General features: G+C 40.6%; 2 protein-coding genes across 6 annotated transcripts in view; one reads left to right on the forward strand and one right to left on the reverse strand.

The window, feature by feature from the left end:
• The window catches only part of thrb (thyroid hormone receptor beta), an 89158-nt gene that overhangs the window by 16204 nt on the left and 47012 nt on the right, over positions 1-25942 (reverse strand). For 3 of the 4 annotated variants that reach the window (XM_015016749.1, XM_015016753.1, XM_015016750.1), the window contains exons 3-4: positions 23463-23527; positions 21862-21912 (exon numbers count right to left, since the gene is read on the reverse strand). In XM_015016749.1, coding sequence (XP_014872235.1) covers positions 21862-21912; positions 23463-23469 — 58 coding nt within the window. In that variant the 5' untranslated portion in view covers positions 23470-23527. Of the gene's footprint in view, positions 1-2929; positions 3248-21861; positions 21913-23462; positions 23528-25942 lie in introns of those variants that run through there. The other variant, XM_015016751.1, reaches the window with a different exon arrangement.
• On the forward strand, positions 7495-16353 carry asns (asparagine synthetase). 2 transcript variants are annotated; one of them, XM_015016745.1, is made up of 11 exons: positions 7495-7743; positions 8945-9182; positions 9269-9454; positions 9525-9626; positions 11162-11289; positions 11379-11505; positions 12408-12514; positions 14116-14216; positions 14646-14727; positions 14813-14968; positions 15773-16353. In XM_015016745.1, the coding sequence occupies exons 1-11, from the start codon at positions 7495-7497 to the stop codon at positions 15980-15982; spliced, it is 1686 nt and encodes a 561-aa protein (XP_014872231.1). In that variant the 3' UTR covers positions 15983-16353. The 2 variants fall into 2 exon arrangements, with proteins under 2 accessions (XP_014872231.1, XP_014872232.1); XM_015016746.1 differs by having other exon boundaries at positions 7584-7666.

Raw genomic sequence — 25942 nt, forward strand, 5'->3', positions numbered from 1 at the left:
GGTTTATGACGGTGTTATGTCAGGTTTATGACGGTGTTATGTCAGGTTTATGCACACCCCTTCAAATAAAGTGTTACCATATTTTTTTTATTTGTTACAGTGAAAACTGTAACAAAAACATAAAACTGTAACATAAAAAACTATATATATAATATATATATGGTCAGGAAAGCCAAATTTAGTTGATTATGATTAATTTGTTATAGCAATAAAATAAAACGGGTAAAACATGGCAGGGTTGGATACTGTGTGTTGGCACTATTTATGAATTCATGTTTTGAGATTTTTTTTCAGGTAAAACATGAACATTTATCAGGATGAAATAAAGTTGGGGAAATCACATTTTAAGGTGAATTGTATTTTAAACCCAAAATACCTTAGCTAGTCAGTTTTAAGTCATAATTCTAGTTACTGCAGTTAACTTTAATGCAGGACACAAACAAAATAATCAACAGAATGGCTCTGTATGGAACCCAGGAAGAATAGCAGTCTTCTTTGGGTGAAAAAGATCTGATCTCTTTGTTCTTGACAATAATCAATCCTTTTGTCTGAAAATATTTTTTGAGCTGAATAGTTCACAGTCTCCAAAGAGAATGGTTTGGATCAGTAAACCAAAAACTGAACCCGGCTTAAAGAACCTCTGAGTGCCACGGTGGGGAAACAGCTGCTTTATGAGACTTCATTTCTACTGGAGAAGCAGCTATGGCACATTTCAACACAACATCATGCTAAGACACACAAAAGCAACAAGCCACATACAGATAATGCAGCTCCCCCTTTACTATTCCATCCGCTCCATGTTCCACTTTGTACTCATAGACAAACTATCTGTACCCTTTGAAAACCAATTTATTTTGGCTGATATTTAAGTATTTTGATGAATTATGGACACATTCATAGGAAAGCAAAAATGTGGATAACGCTGCAGTAGAAGGCTGATTATGAAAAAATAAATCTGGAAAAGCATGAGATGGTGAAGGAGTCGACTGACCGACACCCTTCCATCATGATGCTGTTCCAATGATTTTTGACGGCCTGCTGGAACTCTGATGTTGTAAAACTCTCCTACAGAATGCTGTCCTCACTAATGTCAGTTTATTTTTCATGCTATTACCTGTACATTAACATAAAAATCACTGAATTAAAAATATTGCAACACAACACAGAACAGTAGTCTTCACTCAGTCACAGTCCTAATCGCTTGAATAGAATATCTGGTAGGGAATTATGTTTCAGATGCATTGCGTTCATGTTCTGTGTTCTGGTTTGGACGTTCAGAACAACTTCCTGTTCTTTACATCCACAACTGATGTACTGTGGAACTTTGTACATCAGTTGTGGATGTACAACTGATGTACCAGAACCAGAACCAGAAATCAGCATGAGGAAAATCATAATTCATACTGGCATCACAGCTGCTCTAGTGCTTTTAGCTGCTCAACAATCCGCCATTGTTGTTCTCTGCCTTCATTTACATCTGCCTCTGAATACAAGACAGAGACAGGTCTGGCCTGCAGACAGATCACTGATGGAACAAAAATACTTCCATGGAGTCACAGAACATTATCTGCTTTAAAAACCAGAGGACATGTCCACCATGTCCATCTGACATGGACATTTCCTATACATTTACAATAGATAACTTGTGTGTCTTTGCCTCTCTAAGCTTTCGTTTGGCTCACTCAAAATGTTCCACTTGTTTAGATTCCACAAAGCTGGTCATTTAGTGACAAAGTTACATAAAAGATCAGCTGAATTAACACATTTAATCTTTTTATTTTTAAAACACACCCACCATTCTGGAAGCATGTTATGTATTAGTGTTACTGCAGTTTTCGGTCATGTATGTTGAGCTGTTTGACATATGATGATCCAGATTCTAATGACACAGAAATTTAATATTTTATTAGTGCTTCTGTAGAAATCATAGTAGAATTCAATATTGAAATATTATAATTTCAATATTAACTGCAAACTCACTTAAGATGAGAAAAATCTTGAATTTATTAAAGAATATTAATTGGAGTTAATTGGAGTATTTGTAAATCATTACTTTGTTAATCTCACAGTAATATCGGCCTTATGGACGTTTAGACAAAGCATTAAAAAAACCTAAATAACATTCATGACTAAATGAATGTTTTAATGTAAGTAAGGCATCAACATGAATATGTTAGAGAGGCTTAGTGTGGGGTTAAGGCTGGGCTAATTCAACAAGTGTCACTGTGTCACATTTGGATTCAATCAACATGCAGCAGCTTTTCAGAGACAGGTCCTATGAGGCAAATCTGCTTGCAAAGAGGGCTTGATACCAGTTTAACTTTTTGATGAGGTGATGTCCTTGACTGGGCCTAATCTTGTTTGCAGTTTCCTTAACAACTGTCGGCAAACTGTTAAGCATCCATCAGACAGTTTAGGGCAAGTCAATACTGAAACAATCTGTTGTCTGATCTGGCTGCACCTTACGGTGGGTTTCAGGACCGCCTATGCTCAAACTATTCCCCTTATGTTTTTATTTAGCTGAATGGTTGTCAGACTGATGATAATATCTTGTGTATAGCTGCAGGAAAATCAAAATCTAATTTGCAATTTTAACATACGGATCAGCTGATCTTTTATGTAACTTAGTCTGCATGTATGCATAAAATCAGAACTTATTCAGAGCATCAGCATGTAAATAAATGTAACTTTTTATATAATTGCAGAGCTTAAAAGAATTAAATTAATTTGATTATATTGAGATTGTTTTTCATCAGATAAATTCTAATTTAAAAGAGGCTCTTAATTTTTTTTAAAATTCATTTTAAAATATTATTTTATTATAACAAAAGTTATGAAAAACTGTTCAGAAATGCACGGCACCTTCTGAAGCACAGCTCAGCTGTCAGTTTTAAACAAATGAAGGTAAAATGTGATGGACTCACCTTACCGGTCAGAGAAATGTGCATCACTTCGTTCTTCTGAACATGCTCTAATGAAAAAGAGCTGGAAATCTGTTTCCACCGGTAGAACGCATGTTATCCTGGCAGAGTAAACACCTGGAGAACCATCTCGTGGCAGACTCCAAGTATTCCTGCCACACAGGTGGATGAAGCGCCATGGCCTCTCTGTTCCAGCTAACACACTTGCTCCTTCATGCCTCTGATTCCTCATCATTTTTCGCCGCCGTGCCGACGGGATCATAGTTTCCCAGTCAGAGGCGCCTAGCTGCAGTGGCTCAGCAAAGGGCTTTTACACAAATATATTCCCTCCCTGATTGATCACTTTGCGACTCAGGGGTTCAAAGCCGGTCATGAACAATATTTGGATGTCAGGGATCTCTTCCACCCAGGGGCCCTCAATTAACACGACGCCCCGTGCCAGATGTCCCCGGCTACTCCGTGTTACCTGAGGAGGCCACATTAGATGAACCTTTCCCTGTGAAGTTCAGGGTAAGCTCAGGGGAGCAACAGAAGGCTCCCAGGTTGAAAGTTGAAGTTGGAGCGGATTATCCGCAACGTCCCCATGGCTCTCTTTCATACTACTCTAGTGTTTTTGTTTCAGAGCGGTCGGCAGCGGCTCTGTTTCACTGAGGGGCTGACCGCGTGTCACAGAGAAAAATACCGTTGACCTCCAAACATGCGACTGCTACACAACAGCTTTTTTCTGGTCCTTTCACAAAACAGCAAACATTTGGTAAATAGTCAGAAAACACACTGTTAAAAAGTTGATCTATTAGAAGGTTCAACTTTTAAGGTCAAGTGATGCCGGCTCATTACGCAACTCTCTGCAGCTTTTCTTAAGATCCCAGTGACTGCAACGAAAACCAAAAGTAGGAAGCACTGCTATGGCAGATAACCGGCATTTATTGTTACTGTATACATCATGTATATTTCTCAACTCTTTTGACACCTTGATTAAAACTACCACACCACTAACTTCACCAGATAAACTTCCCATAATCCTGTGCTGCATCGTTATCACTGTCACATGACCAAACAAACATCACATGATCAACCTCCTTCCCTCCTCATCCAGAAACAAACGGCAACAAAGATGGTAAAAATATTGATTGTTAACATATATATATATGCTAGAAAATGACTAATATCAACCAATACCAATGTTAGTGCTGATACATGATGGATCCCTAACATGTTGTGTTCTACTGGTCACTCTTAGAGTGGAGAAAAATTTTAAGCATGTCACCAAACATAAAGTCATTATATCTTACATACAAACTGCAATTAAAGGACAGGTTTATCCTAATTTTTAAAATCTCAACTCCAACCTTTGTTTCATACATGCAAACATTTTCTCCTATAAAACTATGACTGTATTTAACTGTGTGTTTTTCCAATAGTTTTTTGGATCTTACTTCCAGGACTGAACCCAGCACAACCAGGACACCAACTCTTCTTCTGCTGAGGGACTCGATTTAGAAATGTCCTCTCCAGTCAAACTGGGGTTTACAGGAAGAAATGTGTTTGGGTCAGCAAATTAAATTACAGCTTCATAAATTACAATCAAATTCAAACATTTCTAACTTGTCAAATTCCTGTTGGAACCCTAATACAACAGACAATTGACAAGAAAGTCATGTGTTCCATCTGCCAGCTGTCGGCTCTGCATTAATACTGAACATAGTCTGGCACTCTGCTGTAATGTTCACACTGTGTCAGAACCACAGAGTTAACAAACTGTATGTGCTTCCAGAGTTTCTCTTTAATTTTATTTTTAGAAAATAATAAAACTGTAACAAACATTGTCAAAAATGACAGAAGCAAAAATTTTAGTCCTTCAGTTTAAACTAAATTCTGAGATTATGAATGGATACATATCATCATTGTACTGGATTTCCATACAGATACACCATTTATTTATTCTAACAATGTAATACAGTTCAGTTCAGCTTAAGTTTGTTTTCTACTTTATGTGTTTATTTCAAACATATTTACATTCACAATTCAGATACCATGATATATAGTTAGATAACTATCTGTTTGAAAAGGAGGTAGGCAAAAGTATAAACTTATTTGACCTCTTTCTTTTATGTGTATTATTTTTACACATTCTTTAATTAAAGCAAAGAAAAAAATCTAATGAAAAACAATAAAAACCAACAAAACAAAAATAAAAATAAAATACACCCAGCTATTTATTCTAAGAATGTAATTCAGTTCAGTTTAGTGTTTTCAGGTAATGATAATTCACAACACATATCATCTCAAGGCACTTATAAAAAGTCAATCAGTTATTGATTATTGATTGATGACAGGAAATTCATCATCAGTGCATCAAGTTCAGTTTAATATTCAAACTGGTTCAAAAGTTTTGAAGCAAACCCAGCATTCACTTGTAGCGACCATTGCTCACATTGTGTTGCTGACTTTGCAGCACTCCCTCAGGCTGAGCATGCATGTAGCGACAGTGGAGAAGAAAAACTCCCCTTTAACAGGAAGAACCCACCAGCAGAGCTATAATTATTAATTTATTAATATGTACACCTGCATTTAAAGCTACTCAGCAACACAAAATCCAAAATGCTGCATTACATATCAGTACAAACAGACGTCTGAACAGCCTTCTTGTCATGACTCATATCTCATGACCATTCAGAGTAATTTGACTGGATCATGTGTGAAAAACAGGAAGTACTGCTGGAGCAAAGCTTCAGTGTATGGATGCTCTGGCTTCTCAAAGCTCATAACGGTTACAGCAGATGAGCTGGTTCTGGTTTCTTCCTGTTAAGTGGGAGTTTTTCCTCTCTACTGTCGCTACAGCAATCCCTTATACTGATCACGCGGTCAGTTTAAGGCAGAGGTTCCCAAACTGTGGGGCGCGCCCCCTAGGGGGGGCGCCGTGTCATTGCAGGGGGGCGCGGGAAGCCGTCTGGATGAAAAAAACAAAACATGAACACTGTATGCGCTGGGTTTTTACCTTAGAATGGCCAACTCGCTGTTATTCCTGTGTCAATTTGATACAGTAGAGGCTTCCACACTTCCCATATTTGTGTCCTCTGTCACTTTTATCAGCAGTTAAAACTGTTTAATCCGTTGTTAACATGTTGTAACCTGTTTTTCCGAGCCACCTTTAAACGCAACATGAGCGCTACGACGCTCGCGCTGGGTTTCCACCTGTGAAGGAGACCTGCTGCTGCTGTGCGGAGCTACGTAGNAGTACGGAACATGCAGGAAATCTCAGGTTTGATTCCCAGAGACATGTTTGAACAAATTCTGAAGCAGGAACTGAAATTGCAGAATCTGGTTTACCATCAAATTTGTCCAATCAGAGCGCAGCTTCTGGGTCTACATGGACAGCCTTAGTACACACACTGTAGTCTGTCCATCTCTGAGGATTCTGTCTCTCCTCTGCAGCTTTTAGGACAAGATTGAAGCTTTGGAAACAGGTAAACCAGTTTGTTCTTCAGTTAGCTGAGGGAGTCGAAGCGAACAGACGGCTCAGCATCCTCAGCGCTCTGACAGCCCAACATCTGGAGCTGTGTGAGGTCAGGGGCATCAGTCAGACTTCTGCTGGTTGAAACTGATTTCCACTTTCCTTTGTGGTCTGATCTGATCTGCTGATTCCAGTTTTCACCTTTTGCGATTCTTTCATGGAAGCCTGGAAGGAGAAACCATACTGTGTCTTCCTTTGATGGAGGCAGCAGTAGTTTTAAATGCAACATGAAGGAAGTGCAGATTCATTCACACATAAAAGCAGAAGATCATTTAACTTTATCTAGTTGCTATTGAGCCCTGCGACAGACTGGCATCCTGTCCAGGGTGTACCCTGCCTCTCGCCCGAAACGGTCGCTGGAGATAGGCACCGGCCCTTCATAACCCCACTAGGGACAAGGGTATAAGAAAATGGGTGGATGGGTGAATAGATGGTTGTTATTGAACACAAAACATGCATAGAAGTAACTGCAGTTCGTTGGTGTTTAAAAATAAAAAATAGTGGAAGTATTGATGCATTTAATGAAAATGAAAAAAAAAAAACTAATTTTTTGTTTTATTTTATATTAATGTTTCCATATTGATTAGTATGCTAACATGTTGGTGGCAGAGTTGCGTTGCAGCAACCAGGCTCCGGTCTTTTAGCATGGAGTTTTCATGCGTTGGTTCTCTCCAGGTCTTCCCACAGTCCAAATACATCTGCTGGGTTGATTGATCTCTCTACGTTGTCCTGGTTGTGTTTCCTGGTGATAAAATCTCAACATGCCCCGCCTCTCGCCCAATGACCGCTGGAGATGGGCACCATCCCTTAGCCTATAGACAGGAGAAGCAGATATTGATAATTGATAGATGTTATCAATACAAATCTTCAGATTGATAAAAAATGCATAGATGTCTGTGGTTCAACAGATTTATTTTGCAGCTGTTGGGTTCAAAAATGTGAACTAATGAAACTCTTCCTCCTCAGTGTTGGATTCTTTTTGGACAGCTCAGAGTTAAAGAGTCAAGATCTCTTTTCCCAGCATCATTTGTTTTTCCTTCTTTCCTCTACAGGTTCAAGATGTGTGGCATCTGGGCTTTGTTTGGCAGCGATGAGTGTCTGTCGGTTCAGTGCACGTGTGCTATGAAGATTGCTCATCGGGGCCCCGATGCTTTCCGCTTTGAAAATGTCAACGGTTTCACCAACTGCTGCTTCGGCTTCCACCGACTGGCCATTGTGGACCAGCTGTATGGTATGCAGCCACTACGAGTCAAGAAGTTCCCTTACTTGTGGCTCTGCTACAACGGAGAGATTTACAACCACCAAGCAGTAAGACAGCTGTGAAACTGATCTGGCTTTTATAAAACCAAGCATTACAAACCAGCCAACACAATGGAATCTGAGAACAGACCACAGTTTGCTGAAGCAGTTTGCTCTCCACTGATGCTCCCTCTCAGTAGCTACTAGGTTTCATTGCTGCTAATTATACCACAGTCATTGTTGGTGGAACTGTAACAAACTGATTAGAACATAAAACCAGCACATCCTGAGGCACAGAAGGATTTATTTCTTTATTTTATATATTTCTGAAACTCGGTAGCTGTAGACCTCCAGGCTTCATGCAGTCTTCATATTAGTTCAAGAATAACACTAGGTTACAACAAACAATGTTTTGGAAGTTGTCTGATTTTTTTTTCCAACTGAATTAGGACTATTTGGCACCACTGAATCCAAAAATAACATCCAATTTTTTTTCTCAATCAAGTCAGGTTTTTATTCTAATTTGATTTTAGAGAAATCTGATCTTCTGACTAAACTGGTTGCATTTCTCTGACATTATCAGATCATTTCTGTTAATATTTCTTATTCAAAAAAGGTTTTAGGAGAAAAAAATGTTTTCTATAGTTTATTAATTAAATATAAACTTGTAAATTGAATAATAAACGCTGATAAGGGTAAGTACATGTGAATTGAACATCACGTCTTCATTGTGTAAAATTCTCCGTCTCTTTTCTGTCCTGGTGGAATCTCTCCTCCTGCTCATCACTCATTGATCAGATTCTCAGGAAACTGATCCAGATTTGAGAACAAGTCATGAATTTTGGTGCTCATGTTGCTCCATAGTTCAGAAAGTTGACCTGATTGAGCAAAACCACTGTGATTTTTGGATTCAGCTCATCAACATGACCCTAAAACAGATGAAAAACCCCAGACAATGTTTTAGCTGTTTACCAGTGTAATTACTAGAGACTTGGAATAAGTTTTTAAGACCAATCAGCTGGACAGTCCAACACATATGCTTGTGTTGTATGCATATGAAGTATTCAGGCTAGTGGTGAAGTACCCCACCATTAGCCAGTAAAGTAGTGGTTAATGATTCTCATGCCTTGGTCTGGTGCTGGCTTGCTAAGAATGAAATGTCTTTAAAGTTATACGTCTGGCATTTGTATGCTTTTATATGTATTTTTATCGGTTGCAGATGGTTTCAGTGGGGTAAATCACAAACTCTGCCACTTTTTTGTCCTTTCAGCTGAAGACAAAGTTTGACTTTGATTATCAGACTAAAGTAGACGGTGAGGTTCTGCTTCATCTGTACGACCGCTTTGGAATCCAGAAGATGGCTTCTCTTCTGGATGGAGTGTTTGCCTTCATCCTGCTGGACACAGCCAACAGAAAGGTGTACCTGGGGAGAGACACGTACGGCGTCCGGCCGCTCTTTAAGTTCCTCGCCGATGATGGCTTCCTTGCAGTCTGCTCAGAGGCCAAAGGTCCTGGGTTAGCGTAGAACAGCTACCCGAACTAACTGGTGAGGTTGTCTCGTTGAACACGAGTTAACTTGTTCTTCTGATTGTAGGCCTTGTAGAAATCACCCACTCCATGGAAACCGCTGCCAGCATCGTTCCCTTCCTTCCCGGCTACTTTGAGGTCTTTGACTTGAAGCTGAATGGCAAAGTTCAGTCGGTTCAGTTTGAGCAGTTTCACTGCTGTACCAGAGAGCCTGCTCATGCCTTGTACGACACGGTGGAGGGACTATCTTCAGGTGAGAAGCATCCTCTATCGGGTTCAGCTTCTCTCATACTATCTATAATCAAACCAATGTGTTGTTCCAGATTTTGGTGAAGAAACGGTGAAACGTAACATCAGAACTCTGTTTGAAAATGCTGTGAGGAAACGCCTTATGGCCCACAGACGCATCGGTTGTCTGCTGTCAGGTAGCTGCTGCCGTTTGAATCAGAAAATGGTGATATTCATCGTGATGAAACATGCTTGTTGTATTTACTGTACACAGTGCCAGCAAAATCACTTTTGCTGCTTGAACTGTTTTTTTCCCCCAGCCTCACTGAAAGCGCCATTTGTTTTAAAGGCACAGATACACTATCTCATGGCCAGTTCTGGGAAAAAAAATGTTGTTTTCTTCTGCTTTTGATTGTTTTCGAGTTTTATACATTAGTAAATTTATTTCAGTAACTCCATCACCAAGTGAAACACATAGATTAGTCAGACTGCTGTTCTAACACCTTTGTTTCTCTTAATGATGATCATTTTCTGCTTACAACTAATGAAAACATGACATTTTAAATTGAAATATTTACATCTGACCAGTAAAAAAAATGCAGTTTTACAAACAGAAATGTGGGCTTAATGAAAAGTATGTTTAATACCTGCTTAAAGGTGTTTTTAACCTGACAAATGAAATTCGAGATGTATGTTCTAATTTATTGGATACGACTGTAAATTTAAAAATGAAGTTTAAATGATTATTTCATCTATGAAGGAAAAATGCTTCCCAAAGCTCACTCAGTCTCACTAGACACACCCAGATCTGATCGATGTGAAACCAGACTAAAGAAATCATAGAATATGTAGAACATGTGAAACACACTAAGGGTGTATCCACACACCAGCCCTGTTCAGTCCGCTTTAATCCAACTCTGGGTGGTTTGTCTAGAAAGTCCGGTTTGTTTGGAAAAGTGTGAATGTGTAGTCAAACTCTGATGTGGACCAAAAAATTGAACTCTGGTTCTCCTACAAACTTTGGTCTGGGTTCGGTTGAAGTGAACTCTGGTGCGGTTAGAATGTGTATATGAACACCAAGCGAACCAGAGAGCGCTCCAAACGCAGGAAGTGGACTACCGCACAGGACATTCTGGGTTCTCCAGCAGGACAAAAACACAGCAGCAATTCCACCCCTGAGCGGTTATAAAAACAGAATGGTTTTGTCAAGTCTTGATTAGTCTGATTGACATGCTGAACTTAAACCAGTTAGAAATACCTAAAATGTTGCTGAAATAAAGCAATGCTGCCAGCAGAGGGGGTCAGAATTCCTCCACTAATGGTCAGTTATAGCTGGTAGTTGTTGATGCTAACTAAGAGTGGCACAATTAGCTAAAGCTACTAGCTTTACGATGCAATTGATTTTTAATATAGTGTCGGAGTGGCTTGGAGCTTTTTGCCCTTTTAATGACTAAAATCCTAATTTTAAAACTACTTTTCTTTTTTACTCGGGTAATATTTGTCTTGCGTTCAAATTTATTTAATGACCTGAAACTGTAGTGTTTTCAGACTACAGTCAGATTTATTTCATTTCGACAAAAATGAAAGAAATCTGTAAGAAAATACTTTTCTCAGTACTGATGGTGTAATAAAGTTGACCATTTTTGACCATTCTTTTCTTTGAGAGAACGAGTTATTGATCCAACATGGTGGTGGATATGGAGTCATTCCTGTTGTGTCGTCTGATGGCCAGGTGGTCTGGACTCTAGTTTGGTTGCAGCCATGCTGCTGAAGCTGTCCAAAGAGGAGAAGCTGCCGTATTCCATTCAGACGTTTTCCATCGGCGCCGAGGACAGTCCTGATGTCATGGCTGCTGAAAAGGTCAGCTTAGCAATTTTTCTACTTAAATCATCTGCAGTTGATTCATGGAAGGAACTTTGGTGTCTGTACTTTGTCCTGTGTGTTGTCAGGTGGCTGCTCACATTGGCAGTGAGCACCACAAGGTGGAGTTCACAGCAGAGGAAGGAGTCAAAGCTGTGGAGGATGTCATCTTCCACCTGGAGACCTATGACATCACCACTGTCCGAGCCTCTGTTGGTGAGTGATGGCTGGCAGCAGACAGAACCTCCCGACTTTGACCAACAGTTGTTAGACTAAAATGAACGTCATTCTTTTATTCTATGAACTACTGACAACATGTCTCTGAAATTCCAAGCAAAAACATAGTATTTATTGGCAGAAAATGAGAAATGGTCAAAATAGATGCATTGCTTTCAGACCTCAAATAATACATAGAAAACAAGTTCATATTCATTTAGAAAGATCAATATTGATGTTTTAACTCAGGAAGAATTCAGAAATCTATATTTGGTGGAATAACCAGGAGGTTTTCAATGGGGTTCAGTGCAGTGGACTCTTCATTTTTTCCAAAGATATGTGTGTGTGTGTGTGTGTGTGTGCGTGTGTGTGTGTGTGTGTGTGTGTGTGTGTGTGTGTGTGTGTGTGTATATATATATATATATATATATATATATATATATATATATATATATATATGCAATGTGTGTTCAAAAAGGTCGAGATATCATTTGTTCCGATTTTTGCACGTCTCGTCATTCCTCAGTAGAAATGAATCAAAAAGCCGCTACAGATCAGCCTGAAGTCGGTTTCTGTTCACAGGGGAATCAACAACCAGACTGCTAATAAAATAACTTGATTCTGTGCATTTCTGCAGCCTGGAAAGTTTACTGATGTGACATTAATGTACTCACAATCACCACATTCCTCTTTCCACCCGAATGACTTTTTTGAATTAACCTTAAATCCAGTGAGACGTGGTGAGGCCGGTGAGGTTAAAGGGCGATGGACAGGGTGCTGGCTGCTGCTGCTGTCCAACCACTCCTTAATGTCATATTGTAATAATGACTTTTCCATGAATGCCTTCAAACAGCAGTAAAAGTGAACTTGCTAAAATTAAGGTTCTGTTTCCTCCGCCGCAGGGATGTACTTGGTATCGAAGTACATCAGGGAGAAGACGGACAGCGTGGTGATCTTTTCTGGAGAGGGCTCTGATGAGCTGACTCAGGGTTACCTTTACTTCCACAAGGTAGGTTCTCCAGGAAGCTGTCCGTTACACCGCCAGCCTCCAGCTCTGCTCCTCTGCCTAGCAACTGCAATGTTGAGATTTCTGAAGTGTTCCAGGCGAGGTTCATCATTCAGCTCAGATATGCTTAACTTGTGATTGATGTTTGTACTAAAGTAGCAGTCACTTCAGTTCCACTGAATAGAAATCATCACAATCCAGTCCAGAGTCATGTTATGTTGTAACCAGAAGTATTATTAGTGACTCAGTTGTTGTATTTTTATTTGCTGTTTCAATCTCCAGTATCTATAAAAAGTATTCACTGCCTTTATGTTTTACCCTTTTATTGCTTTTGCAAATTAATCATGATCAACAAAATGTTACTATTTTTGACAAAAAAAATACAAAAAAGACTTTCTGACATCAAAGTGAAAATTAATTTGTACAAAAATAATGATGATTAAAGAAAAAGAAATGCCATAAAATAAGTGACTGCATAAATATTCCCTCCTTCCAGTCAGTATTTGTTATTTGCCCCTCTGGCTCCGTCCCAGCAGGGAGTCTGTGTGGATCGCTCTCAGTCATTCTGCTCATCTGGATGCTGAACTTTTCCTCCATTCTTCCTGCTGAACTCCTCCAGCTCTATCAGTTCAGCTGTGAACAGGTCTGGACTTTGACTAGGCCACTCCAGAACCTCCCCCTTGTTGTTTTCAGAGCGTCTCTGTGTATCTTTAGCTGGAAGCTTCGGTTCGTCGACCTGCTGGATGATAAATGTTCTCTGAAGCCGAAGCTCTCCGGAAGATGGAACCTAACCGTTTGATTTCCCAGCATTCGTTTGACCTTTGACCTTTCAGGACCTGCTGCTCAGAAGCATCACCACAGCATGATGCTGCCACCATCATATTTCACTGCAGGGTTGTTGTGTTGTGGTGATGTGCAGTGTTTTTGTCCTCTACAAACAGCACCTTAATAAAAAAATCTCATCAGATCAAAGAAGTTTCTTCCTCCTGGCCTTGGAGTCTCTTCCCACGGGCCTCTAGGTAAACAAACTCTAGTCCAGCCTCGATGTGACTTTTCCTCATCAGTGACTTCCTCATCGCCTCTCTCCCATAAAGCTCTGACTGGTGTAGAACCAACAGTCGTCTGCAGAGTCCCTCCATCTCAGCTGCTATAGCTTGGAGCTCCTTCAGCGTAGTCATGGCAACCTGGTGTCCTTTCTCACTAGTCTTCTTTATGTAGACTGGTTCTCAGGTTGGGAGGACGACCTGATCAAAGCAGATTTACACATGAACCACTTTCTTTCGTGTCTTGATTTAACTGAACTCCAGGAGATTTTCTGGACTTTAGATATTTTTTTTTTTATCCATCCTCTAACTTATACTATTCAATTACGTTTTCTCCATCATTTTCTTAGAAATCAGTTTTTACTCTGGCATTAAATGTTTTGGAGTTTTTTCTCCAAAAAGTCAGATTTTGTTGTCATGATAGCCTAAAAAATGCTAATAAAAGGTTAAAGCATCCAAGGGGGTGAATACTTTTTATAGCCAATGTAACTAGCAGAGCTGTGAAGGGAGGATGTCAAATTCAGCTCAGTCTTTTGCTAACTGGACTTTTTCCTCCTCCAGGCTCCAAGTGCCAAAGCAGGAGCAGATGACAGCATCCGCCTCTTAAAGGAGCTCTACCTGTTCGATGTTCTTCGTGCTGATCGGACCACCGCCGCACACGGGTAAGACCTGCCACACCCCCACCGGCTACAACTCCACACTGGAACCATTTAGATAAACAATGAGCTGACTTTATGCTAACTGAACATAGCATCCGATCAGTGTAACAACAGCTGGTTATAGTCGTCTCCATTAAACACTCTGCAGTTCTGGGAAAAAAGAATAAGGGGATGTGCTTAAAGGGACAGTATTATGTTTTTACCAGGCACACTATGCTGCCCTAAGTTGTTATAAAAATGCTGTAAATATCAATCTGTCTCTTTAAGAAGCTCCTGCTCTTTTTGGCCTCTCTAGTATAAAATGGAATGATTCTTCTTTACCAGCTGACTTCTTCATGGGATTCTACCACATGCATGAAAAGCATGTAATTAGCATGTCATTCTAACTAGTTGAATGAAAACAGTTAATAGTAACACATCTCTGTTTTTCAGCTTGGAGCTCAGAGTGCCTTTCTTGGACCACAGATTCACAGCCTACTACCTTTCCCTTCCTGAGGAGATGAGAACTCCTAAGGTCAGTTCCTCAGATGCTCCGTTCTGTGTAGCAGAAGAATCACTCTGCTGCTGCATTGATGAAGCTGCTTGACGTGTGTGTGCAGGACGGAGTGGAGAAACACCTCCTCAGGGACTCTTTCAAAGGCCTGAACTTGATTCCTGATGAGATCCTGTGGAGACGGAAGGAAGCCTTCAGTGATGGTATGATGTCTGAGAAGAAGTCCTGGTACAACTACCTGCAGGAACATCTGGACTCTGTGGTACGTGTGGATCTAGCAATGCCAACAGTGAACCAGGCTAAAGCTAATGAACAGCATCAGGATTCACTTCACATCACCAGCCTAGTTTTTAAATAGTCTGGAAAAGGAAAACTCACTGCTATCTTACATTTCTCATTATTTTCACAAGATAAAATCTGCTATGATTTGTGTTAGTTGGACTGATGCCTGCTACGTTCTGTCTGCTCTGTGGCCGCTCTTGTCAAGTCAACATGTTCTAAAATGGCTGGTTCTGTTTGGGCAGGGGTATCCAAAGTCGGTCCTGGAGGGCCGGCATCCTGCATGTTTTAGTTCTCTCCCTGGTGGTGGTAACAACCTTTTCAGCTTGTCAATGTTCTTCTTAGGCCTCTAACGAGCCATCATTAGATCCAGGTGTGTTAAACCAGGGAGAGAACTAAAACATGCAGGATGCCGGGCCTCCAGGACCGACTTTGGACACCCCTGTGTTTGGGGAACTGTTGTAGAAACCCTGGAGATTGTTCCTACATAGGAGGATGCTTCATAAAGTGAAAAACATCAACCATTCCTCTTCTGGAGACAGCAATATTGCAACATGCTGTCTTCAGTCAGAGGGTTCTGTAGCAGGCCTGTAATACAGACCACTACAGGAGATCGGTCCTGCCCACAGCCACCAAGCACAACAACTGAAGAAACCTAATAATATATGAGCTACAGCAGCATTTAACAGGCTCATCCGCTGCCTGCGAGGCGGGCAAATCCTCAACAGGAAGTAGTTTCTGAACCTGTGGCCAGCCCATACTCTAATCGGTCTGGTGTGCTCCCCAGGTCAATGACAGCCAGATGGAGAAGGCTGAGCAGACTTTCCCCCACAACCCCCCCAGGACCAAAGAGGCCTACTACTACAGACAGGTGTTTGAGAAGTTCTTCCCGGGCCGGGCCCAGTGGTTGTCCCATTACTGGATGCCTTGTTGGATCAGCGCCACTGACCCGTCAGCACGGACCCTGTCCATCTACAAGCCTGACAAACACCAGTGATTGGCCGGAGCGTCTGTGTGTTTCTGCCTATGAAGATGTCAGGCTGTTATGGCTGTCAGAGGTCAGCTGGAGACTGAGCTGACTTTGGGACTCCACATTGTCTCTGCCTTTAGTCCACAGCTGTATAAGTAGCCCATGATGCTGTGTAGAAGCTCTAAGACAGCTTCAGCCTTCAGATTTTGTTTATTTTTCTACAATTTGTTGCTAGCGCTCTGAGGAACAGCGTGGTGGTCTCCGTTAATCCATCTGAACCTAGAAGCATCCAACTCGCCCTCTGTTGGTGTGGAACTCCTGGCAGCTCTGCAGCATTCGGTTTGTCTGATGTTCACCACAGGAGGTCTGTTAAATAAAAGCAAACTCCATGAAACGCCTCAGGGTCCTCTGTCAGGCTCTGGTTCTTTCTCATGCTGGTATTTACTGAGCATTTCTCCCTACAAGTTGCTTCAAAAGCTTACGAAACATCATAAAACAATCTAAACCCATCCATCCATCCATCCATCCATCCATCCATCCATCCATCCATCCATCCATCCATCCATCCATGCATGTATGTTGCTCCATAGTTCAGAAAGTTGACCTGATTGAGCAAAACCAATGTGATATTTGGATTCAGCTCATCAACATGACCCTAAAACAGATGAAAAACCACAGACAATGTTTTTGTTGTTTACCAGTGATTTTGAGAAAAGATAGAAACACTTGGACTTCTCTCCATCTCTTTTCAGATATGTGACTCAGGTAATGTTTTTCTTTACTTCTTATATTTGTCTTATTTATCTTTTATGACTTGAATTTTACAGAATTTTTTTACTAAGCAATGGCCTCCCTGTTGTCTACCTTGAGTAGGTCTTTCAAAGCTCATGAGCTCTCTGCTGTGCAGAATTTTTTTTTTATTTTCTTTATTTAACCAGGTAAACCCGTTGAGATCTAGATCTCATTTTCAAGAGGGACATTGATTTTAGTCAATCAGGTCAACTTTCTGAACAGTTCTCAAGTGTGTGAAGATGGAATTTAGCACATCTTTCTGCAGCCATGGATCCAAACAGGCCCCAATTTACCAGCCGAGCCAAGGAAGAAAGGTTTTAATTTAAATAGGATTGTTATGAAAGCAGCTGGTGTTCCAAGAATTGACAACAGGGGGCATGGGTGTCCTTTTTATGAGCTGAGCCAGAGCATTTGGCTACACCACACTGGAATGCTGCTGTGTACCGCAGTGGGCTGTAGGGGCCAAGGGCCTTCAACTCGAGGCCCCAGGGGCCGCTGTCCTGCAAAGTTTAGATAAAGTTTAGATATGTCTGCCCCAACACACTTGAGTCAGATGATAAGGTCTTTAACAGGACTCTGGAGAACAGGTAATTCAGCCTTCCATTCAGGTGTGTTGGACCTGGAATACATCTGAAAGTTCCTGATCCAAGTTGCAGCACACAGTCTCTGAATTCACACAAAGAGCCAAACTCTCATATCCTCCTGACTCCCAGGAAAAAAATATTGTCCAATCACCATTTTTTTTAAATCCCACAGTCTTTGTAAGGTAATAAAAGGTTTTATGCACTTACTGTCTCTTCCCATAAAATGTGTTATTACTGATGAACACCATTTTTATGAATTAGAAAAAGGTACGTACAAAAGTCCCACCCCTTCACATGTAATATCGTTGAAAAGCCCTAAATGTCCTCTCCAGATACCAAAATGAATTAATTCAGTAGAATGCGGGGAGTGGGAGATATTCAAGTTTAGAAATGTCCTCTACAGAGGACAAAAATGAACTACTGGTAGTCAGGAGGATATTTCTTTAAAAATTCAAGTCTTTACAGATGGTTTCGCTCTGCAGTAATCAGGACTTACCAAAGATGGGAAACTGGTTCAATTTCAACACTATATGAACCCAGTGTTGTCCATTTTATTAGAGCTACTGCAGTTCAGATTGGTCAACAAATTTCTGCTTGTTCTGATAGGAAAATCCCAGGAAATGTAAGAAACCAAAGTTTTTTGCAGGTGAATCAGTGAAATTGTTGGGGGCGTGTGATCATTTGAAAGGAATCATGGCGAAATAAAACAGCCCACCTGATCTACAGACCATTAACTCAGGAAAATGATCTTCAACATGAGTTGAAGGAGTGATGCAAAGTCCATGCTCTGCTGGTAAATCCTGCTACATGTGCTGCCTCCTGTCTGGAGTGACATATTTAATAGAGTTTTTAGTAGGGAGAATAGCTGGTCTTACTAACCTTCCCCTGGACTCTTCCAGCTGTCCTGCTTTAATCACCTCACCCTGTCACAACCTCCTAATGTGTTCAGAGTATCGTATGACTCCCAGTCATGTTTCCTTTAAATTAATAAAGATACAGTGAAAGGTCTCTCTCCTCTCTCAAGAATTGTGTCTGTGTGACTTTGCCCAGGCACGTGCAGAGGGGGGAGCTGGGGGTGCTTGAGCACCTGCCCCTTTTGCTCCTTGCCCCCAATTGCCCTTTTGGTCAATTTTTTTTTTTTTTTTTTTTTTTTTTGGTTTTTTTTTTTTTAAACCCTTCTTTTTCAAAAAAAATATATTAAAATTTTTTTTNATGTTGGTGTCTATTTTCAGCTACTTACATTCATTTTGCCCCCAAAAAAGTCGATGCTCCCCCCTCGTCGTTTCAACCAGACAGCCATTTGTAATCCATAGGGGGGGGCGCAGAAAATGTTTGGAAACCACTGGGGGGGCGCAGAAGAAAAAGTTTGGGAACCACTGGTTTAAGGAATTGCTGCAAAGTCAGTGACTCAATGCAACCTGTCAGGTTTCTTTTCCTCCAGTTTGAATAATAAACTGAACTTGATGTATTGTTTGATTATATATCATATAAGGTTATATATATAGCTGCATATAAACGGCATGTTTATCTTGTGAAGTGCTTTGAGAGAACTGGTTAAATTTAAATCAAAATGGCTTCCACTCCACTAACTAATCCAATTTTTCTGATGGAAACATTTTTATTAAATATCAGTAAAACAGATTTAAAAAAAATCCAGCTGCAGCCAGATACATAGAAGTTCAGATAAAATTCAAAGAAATGAAACAGACATCTTGTCTAATCTGTCAGTTTGTCCTTCAGGTTCTGACTTGGGGAGTTTAGTCATTTTGTACGTGTCCTCAGTTTTAAACCAGATGAACTGGGTGTGAAGCTATTTCCAGTTCGGCCATTTCCCCTCCCTCACAGAAGCTGCTCTCCTCCTGGGTCTGACTGAACAGACTGAATTGATCCAATACATTCTGGCGTTTGGAGAGTTTTTACTTCATAGTTTCAGTACTGTGTAGGAAGTGACATGTTGACTATATACAAATCATAATCTAATTAAAAATAAACTACAGACTGCGCTAACAAGTCAGAACACTACATTAGTTTCTCTTATTTAATTTCTTTCTCCAACTGCACAATTATTTAAGTCAGTTACTAAATATATTTGATATCAGAATAATCTACATTAAATAAGAAAATGTCTCTTTGGGATCATTTCATAAATGATTTCCTTTCTTTTTACTTTCCTTCCTGCTGTAAACCATTCATGACTTTTTCTTTCTTTGGACTTCACTGGTAAAGTGAATTACAGTACCTATTAGCCTCTTACAATTCAGTGATGAGCAACAAAATGTGACTTTTTTGATTAAAAATGACAGAAAAAAAGTTTTCAAAGTGAAAACTGAATAATAATGAATTAAAAATATTGACCATACAGTAAGTATAAAGTAGTATAAATATTCCCTCCTTCCAGTCAGTATTTGTTATTTGCCCCTCTGGCTCCGTCCCAGCAGGGAGTCTGTGTGGATCGCTCTCAGTCATTCTGCTCATCTGGATGCTGAACTTTTCCTCCATTCTTCCTGCTGAACTCCTCCAGCTTTACCAGTTCAGCTGTGAACAGGTCTGGACTTTGACTAGGCCACTCCAGAACCTCCCCCTTGTTGTTTTCAGAGCGTCTCTGTGTATCTTTAGCTGGAAGCTTCGGTTCGTCGACCTGCTGGATGATAAATGTTCTCTGAAGCCGAAGCTCTCCGGAAGATGGAACCTAACCGTTTGATTTCCCAGCATTCGTTTGACCTTTGACCTTTCCAAACATTTCAGGACCTGCTGCTCAGAAGCATCACCACAGCATGATGCTGCCACCATCATATTTCACTGCAGGGTTGTTGTGTTGTGGTGATGTGCAGTGTTTTTGTCCTCTACAAACAGCACCTTAATAAAAAAATCTCATCAGATCAAAGAAGTTTCTTCCTCCTGGCCTTGGAGTCTCTTCCCACGGGCCTCTAGGTAAACAAACTCTAGTCCAGCCTCGATGTGACTTTTCCTCATCAGTGACTTCCTCATCGCCTCTCTCCCATTTTGTTGAGCATGACTGATTTGTAAAAGCAATAAAAGGGTAAAACATTTATAAGCACTGCACAGAGTTGAATAGTCTGACTTTGTATTTACTATTACTTCCATCTAATGACTCCTAATTAAAGTAAAATCACTCTGAGAAACTTCCTACTGCCTGAAATGGTTTGGAGTGAAAGCAGGAGCCACAGAGAGAGGAAGCCTGCAGGAAGCTCAGCCACAACCCAACTCTGGATGAGACAGACAACAACCAGGAATTCTGTTAGGAAATGACTGGAATGAATCCCAGTCAGAGCTTTGTTTACCTAAATGTCCAAGCTCACCTGCACAATTTGAGTTCTTCAGAAAAACATATTCATCTGAGGATATCTTAAAGACAAACAGTTTTATGCAAGATGACCTCATAGTGAAAATACATGTCCTGAATGGATTTGAAAGTGTGAAAAAGTGTGGAGAACACAGCGATTCAGAATGAACCTGGGTCGACTGCAGTGATGGCATAAAGCAGCACATTAAACCTAGACTCAAATTTCACTGTAAGACATGGCAGAGGCGTAGTGATGCGACGGTGCAAACTATTTTAGAGACAGATGCTTGAGGCATTATAAAATGTTGGGTTTAATTTGGAAAATTGAAAGTTTCAGAAACCATCAGCACACATAGGGGATGTACGGCGTTTCTGGACTGGAGCAAAACAGTAAAAAGTTAAGTATTTGATGAAATGATTTAATCAGATATTAGCAACCGAGGCCAACCGGTGCATCTGGGCTTGTTTTTCAGCCTGGCTTTTTACCCCCAGTCTGATGGTAGTTGAAAGAACAAGGTCATGGATCCAAGCGGCTCAAATCAGCTTGCTTTTAAGACAGTCTGTGTTTACCCTGGGGATGCGGTAAGGAGCTCACTCTTTCAGGGGGCTCAGGGCGCACATTACCCTTTCAAACTAAAAGGTATAGTGTCAAGGTGACTGGGACATCTGAGCACTTCGTCTCCTGGACATCATCCAGGCCAAGTGTTTGAGACAGGTTGGAGCGGGAGGAAGCTGCGGGGACACCCAGCACACGCCAGGAGGATAATGCCTCTCGATTGGCTTGGAAACGCCTTAGTGTCCTCCTGGAATAGCAAAGAGGAGGCAGCTCGGGTGACGGAGGTCGGCCACCTCCACCCAGAGCGCCTGAACCCACACAAGTGTTGGGGAATGGAGAGCTGCCCTTAATGTGTCTTAATTCCTGTTACTGCAACATGCAAACTTTATATAAACTCACCCTGAAGACATGATTGCTGAATGAATGAAAGTATGTGTTGTGTATTGTGTAATGAGCTCACCCTTAAGCTAAACACCACGTTCTAGATCTCTCTACAACGGGTGAGGAAAACCACTTCAAAAGCAAAAATCAAGATTTACAGGAAAGTAAAGAGACTGAAAACGAAAGCATTTCTTTGGTTTCATGTCGACTTTTTTTTTTTTTTTTTTTTAGCAGAAATGCTCCCGAGCTCACTCAGACAGACAGGAAGAAGAGGGAGGTGAAATGTTACCATTTTGAACAGCCTCATCCTTCCAGCGGGGGGAGCATTTCTCTGCAGGCTCTAAAAACAGATGGGGAGAGGCAGTTTACCAAAGCAGGCCAGAGCTCAGTAAAACAGGTTAGAGACAGGCAGAGCAGCTGCTCTGCTTTCATATGCAATCAGAAGCAGAGAGGATGCAGGCCTGTCAGACAGGAGCTGCAGCAGCCTGCTAACCCAGCAGCATCCCAGTCATTGGCTCAGTGGCTGAGTTGGTGTTGCTTTCAGGGTGTAACAGCAAGCGAGGGGATTGGGTTCATTTCCTCGTGCGATACACGTGAGCTTGTGTCTGTTTGGTTCGATAACATATGTGCCGGATCAGAGGTGTTTAGTGGGACGGCTAAATCCACACGTGACGACCAATTTACCTCGTACATTATCTCTACTGACTAAATGCACCTAGCGGCACATACTGTACTTGCCTGTTGAATTTAAATGGACAAGCTGTTAGCGCGCTGCTGCAGCCCATATGTCCCGCACACAGCGAGCTGCAGCGCTGGCAGGCTGCTTTCTGGGTCTGTAAGGGCATTCTGCTGCAGGAGTTTCTGGTATTTTCTCTGGGGAATGAGGAAAGATGTCAAAACTTTTAAGTTCAGTAGGTTTTTCAAGCTTGTAGCTGTTCAAGCTCAGATTAATTGGAAAGTTTAAAAATAATTGTGGAAACTTCATCTTAGAGGTTTACGGCAGACGTTACTACTATTATAAATGATAATTAACGATTTATGATGTGCATAATAATATATATGTAGTATTATGAATTAAATGGTGATTGTATTAAAGTAAAGACATCAGAAACATAGTTAAAGTTGAGTTTAAACTGAACTTGAGCTCATGACTCGTTAGAAAAAGTGAGTTCTGACAGCAGACCTGAGTCCGGAGCAGACCGACTGGTTTTCAGGACTCAATTCAGGGCTTAAAGCTCCAAAATTCCTAATTCAGTCACTGTGAACAGAAACAAATCATTCAACTCCTCTTTAGAAGATTTAAAGGTCAAATTGGAAACTTTTGCAGTGGGTCACAGCAGCATCAGACGAGCTGTGCTGCGGCGTGCTGAAGGCAGCGAGGCCTTCGCCTTCAGGGAGTCAACTTCCTGGACAGACAGGAAATCAACTGCTGTCAGGTGGATGTTAACGGGTCTGAATATTTAAACTTCATCCAGGGGTAAATCTGATACATGGGAGCAGAACTGCTTGTAGGGCTAAATGCTATCACCATGGTAACCAGGACTCTGTCCTGCATGCTTTCAGTATTTCCCACTCACATGAATATCTCACTGGCATTTTTCTGCAGCACTTGTTGGCATGGCGATGAGTGAATGTAGTCATTTGAGTCAGGTGAGCTGGAGCAGGGATACACCTGAAACATGCAGGACCTGAGATCCTGGAAAACCCGGATAGATCTGCTGCTGCAAAGCTGCTAAAAGCAACTCCTGAGGTTTCATGTGAAAATAAAATGTGTCTTTAAAGAATGGAAACCTTAGTTTTCTGCTTAGGATGGATTTAAAGGTCTTTCTGACGTAAATTCTTTGTGTGTGGTTGTGGCCGGGCTCTGCTGGGAGGGCTGCAGGGTCTTACCTGACATACTGGTGGGCTTCAAGGCCAGGATGACATCCTCAGAGCCTCCTCAGACATCTGGGAACCTAGCAACCAGAACATAGCCAGGGGTCAGTTTGTCCTCCACTCACCCTACTTCACTTCCATGTCACCACAACATTTTCTCTGTGTCTGCAATTTTATGTACAACACTGGATTCTAACTGGAAGAAAATGCAGCTAAAGTGCAATCTCATTATTTAATTTAGTACAAGGCATAACTGTTGTTTCTGTGTTTATTTCAGGTGTAATTTGTAGTAGTTTCAACAAAGAATCAACCTTTTACAGGCCTTGGGACATTTTCTGCATGGTTTTGTCAGTGCACAGCGACATCTGGTGGCTGATCCTAAAATATGCCTTTCCACAACCCAAGCACATGCTAACAGGGATTACAGAGCTTCAGCTCTTCTGTTTTTTGTTGTCATTTAATTCTCACATAAACTACTACAGTACTACAGTACTGTAAGTTAGAATTATGCTTTTTTTTCTTTAAGTTAATATCAGGAAATGTTCAAATGTGTACAGACATATACCAGAAGTCACATTTTACACTTGCAACTAACTAATCTCTGTTTGAATACAACAGTTTCCCTTCCCTGCACTGATTTAATGAATATAGGTTCTATAGACACATGTACATCACACCTCTGGATTCTGATGAAAGCATTTAGTTAGTCCTTCCATGACAGTGTTTGGTATGGTAGGTGGTCCATATCACAGTAACATCTATTAGAATGGAAAGACTTGAGGATTCTCAGAATGAACATATTTAAAGAATGAGCTAGCTGCCCTTGTCTTGCCAGTTTTCCTTGAGAAAAGTTTGTAATTGTTTCTCTTTAATAAAATGTACAGCCTTTAGCAAATTATCTGACAAAAATCTTAAATCATGTAAATTAAAGGCAACATCTGTGCTGTTATTATGTAAGTGAGAAACAGCCAAATTTATTTTCTACTGGTCTTGACTTGGCCACTGAGCGCTACTGAACAGCTATCCAGTTCAAGCAAAGTAAATCAATAAAACCTAATACAATATTGGATGAAATTATCCAGTTTAAGGGCGTATCATTAATAATTTATCTTGAAAAATATTCATTACAATAAGAATTCTGATTTATTACTGTCTCAATAAAAATAAAGTTAGAGTTTGCTCGCAGTGTCATTGAAAATGTTGTTTATGATATTTTTCTCCATTGTTTTTACCATGAGAACATCATTAAAAAGGAGTAAATTTGAAGATATGACTAAATGCAGTTACTGTGATAGGCTATAACTCACACTGGTGGTGTCCTGAAGATGCCTGTTTCAAAAGGAAATGTTTTTTCAAGGGCAGTGTTTGTCGCACCATGAATGCTGTGTTAGGATTCACAGCCATACAGTTACCTAAAAAATAAGTAAAAAATGGTTTTTATTATCTTTCTTTAGTTATTACAGTAGCACCAGGAGCTATCGTGATAAGATTTTAAGTCCGTATCGCCCACCACTAATCCAGATATGTTTTGTTTTTCAGCCACAACCACTTTCAGCCACAGGGAAACTTCGGACAGTGCTCAGAGCCAAGCTGATGTGTTTCCAGAGTTATTATGGAAAAGTCAGACGCTTGGGATATCAGAAGCCACTGGTATCCCAAACACTACTGAGCAGACACTTTTAACTCAGTGTCTGGTGACTGCAATTCATCAAAATAAAAGCTTCCTGGATTTGAAACAACTAATAAAACCCAGAAAATGTTTAAATATTGATTATGTATTGCTAGTGCTCAAAATGCAAATCCCCTTCATCCCACTAGCAGTTGGCACATATGAACAGTTCTTCATATCTTCTGTAATCTTGCGTCCAACTATCCCATTACAGATTTGGGAACATCAGGTTCATGGGCATCAATATTTCTAACAGGCTGAACACAATTAAATGAAATCCCATTACGACCATAAGAACTCTCCCTCTCTCACTGATGGAAAGAGTGTCTGCAATCCAAATGATGGTCCTCTCTAAGATTAACTCTTAAATCTTTTTTATGGTTCCATTTAAACCACCCAGCTTGATTTAGATTTTGGCATAGCAACCAAGCATCCATATAGAAGTGTCAAAACCTTAGAAATGAATGAAACAACACAACCTTTATACATATTAGAATATATATTATCAGTGGATATAGAAAAATACATAAGATTTGTAAAAGTCCATCAACCTAGGGATAGACATTAACCAAACACTACGTAGATAAATCTGAATCAGATATTCTTTTATCCTCCCTTATATTAAGAAGCACAGGTGTTTTAAAAGCACCAATATCAGTCCATTCCCAACAGTCTGGAGGGAATATCTTAAAATAACCCATTTTCCAATTCTCCCATGAAAAGAAACACATTTAGCACAACCCAGACATCCTGTAGAACAGGGGTGTCAAACTCAATTTCACCGAGGGCCACTTCAGCATATTGGCCACCCTCAAAGGGCCACATT

This window comes from Poecilia latipinna, unplaced genomic scaffold (genome assembly GCF_001443285.1).
Source record: "Poecilia latipinna isolate Pla-1442-1.1 unplaced genomic scaffold, P_latipinna-1.0 Scaffold2058, whole genome shotgun sequence".
NCBI lineage: Eukaryota > Metazoa > Chordata > Actinopteri > Cyprinodontiformes > Poeciliidae > Poecilia > Poecilia latipinna.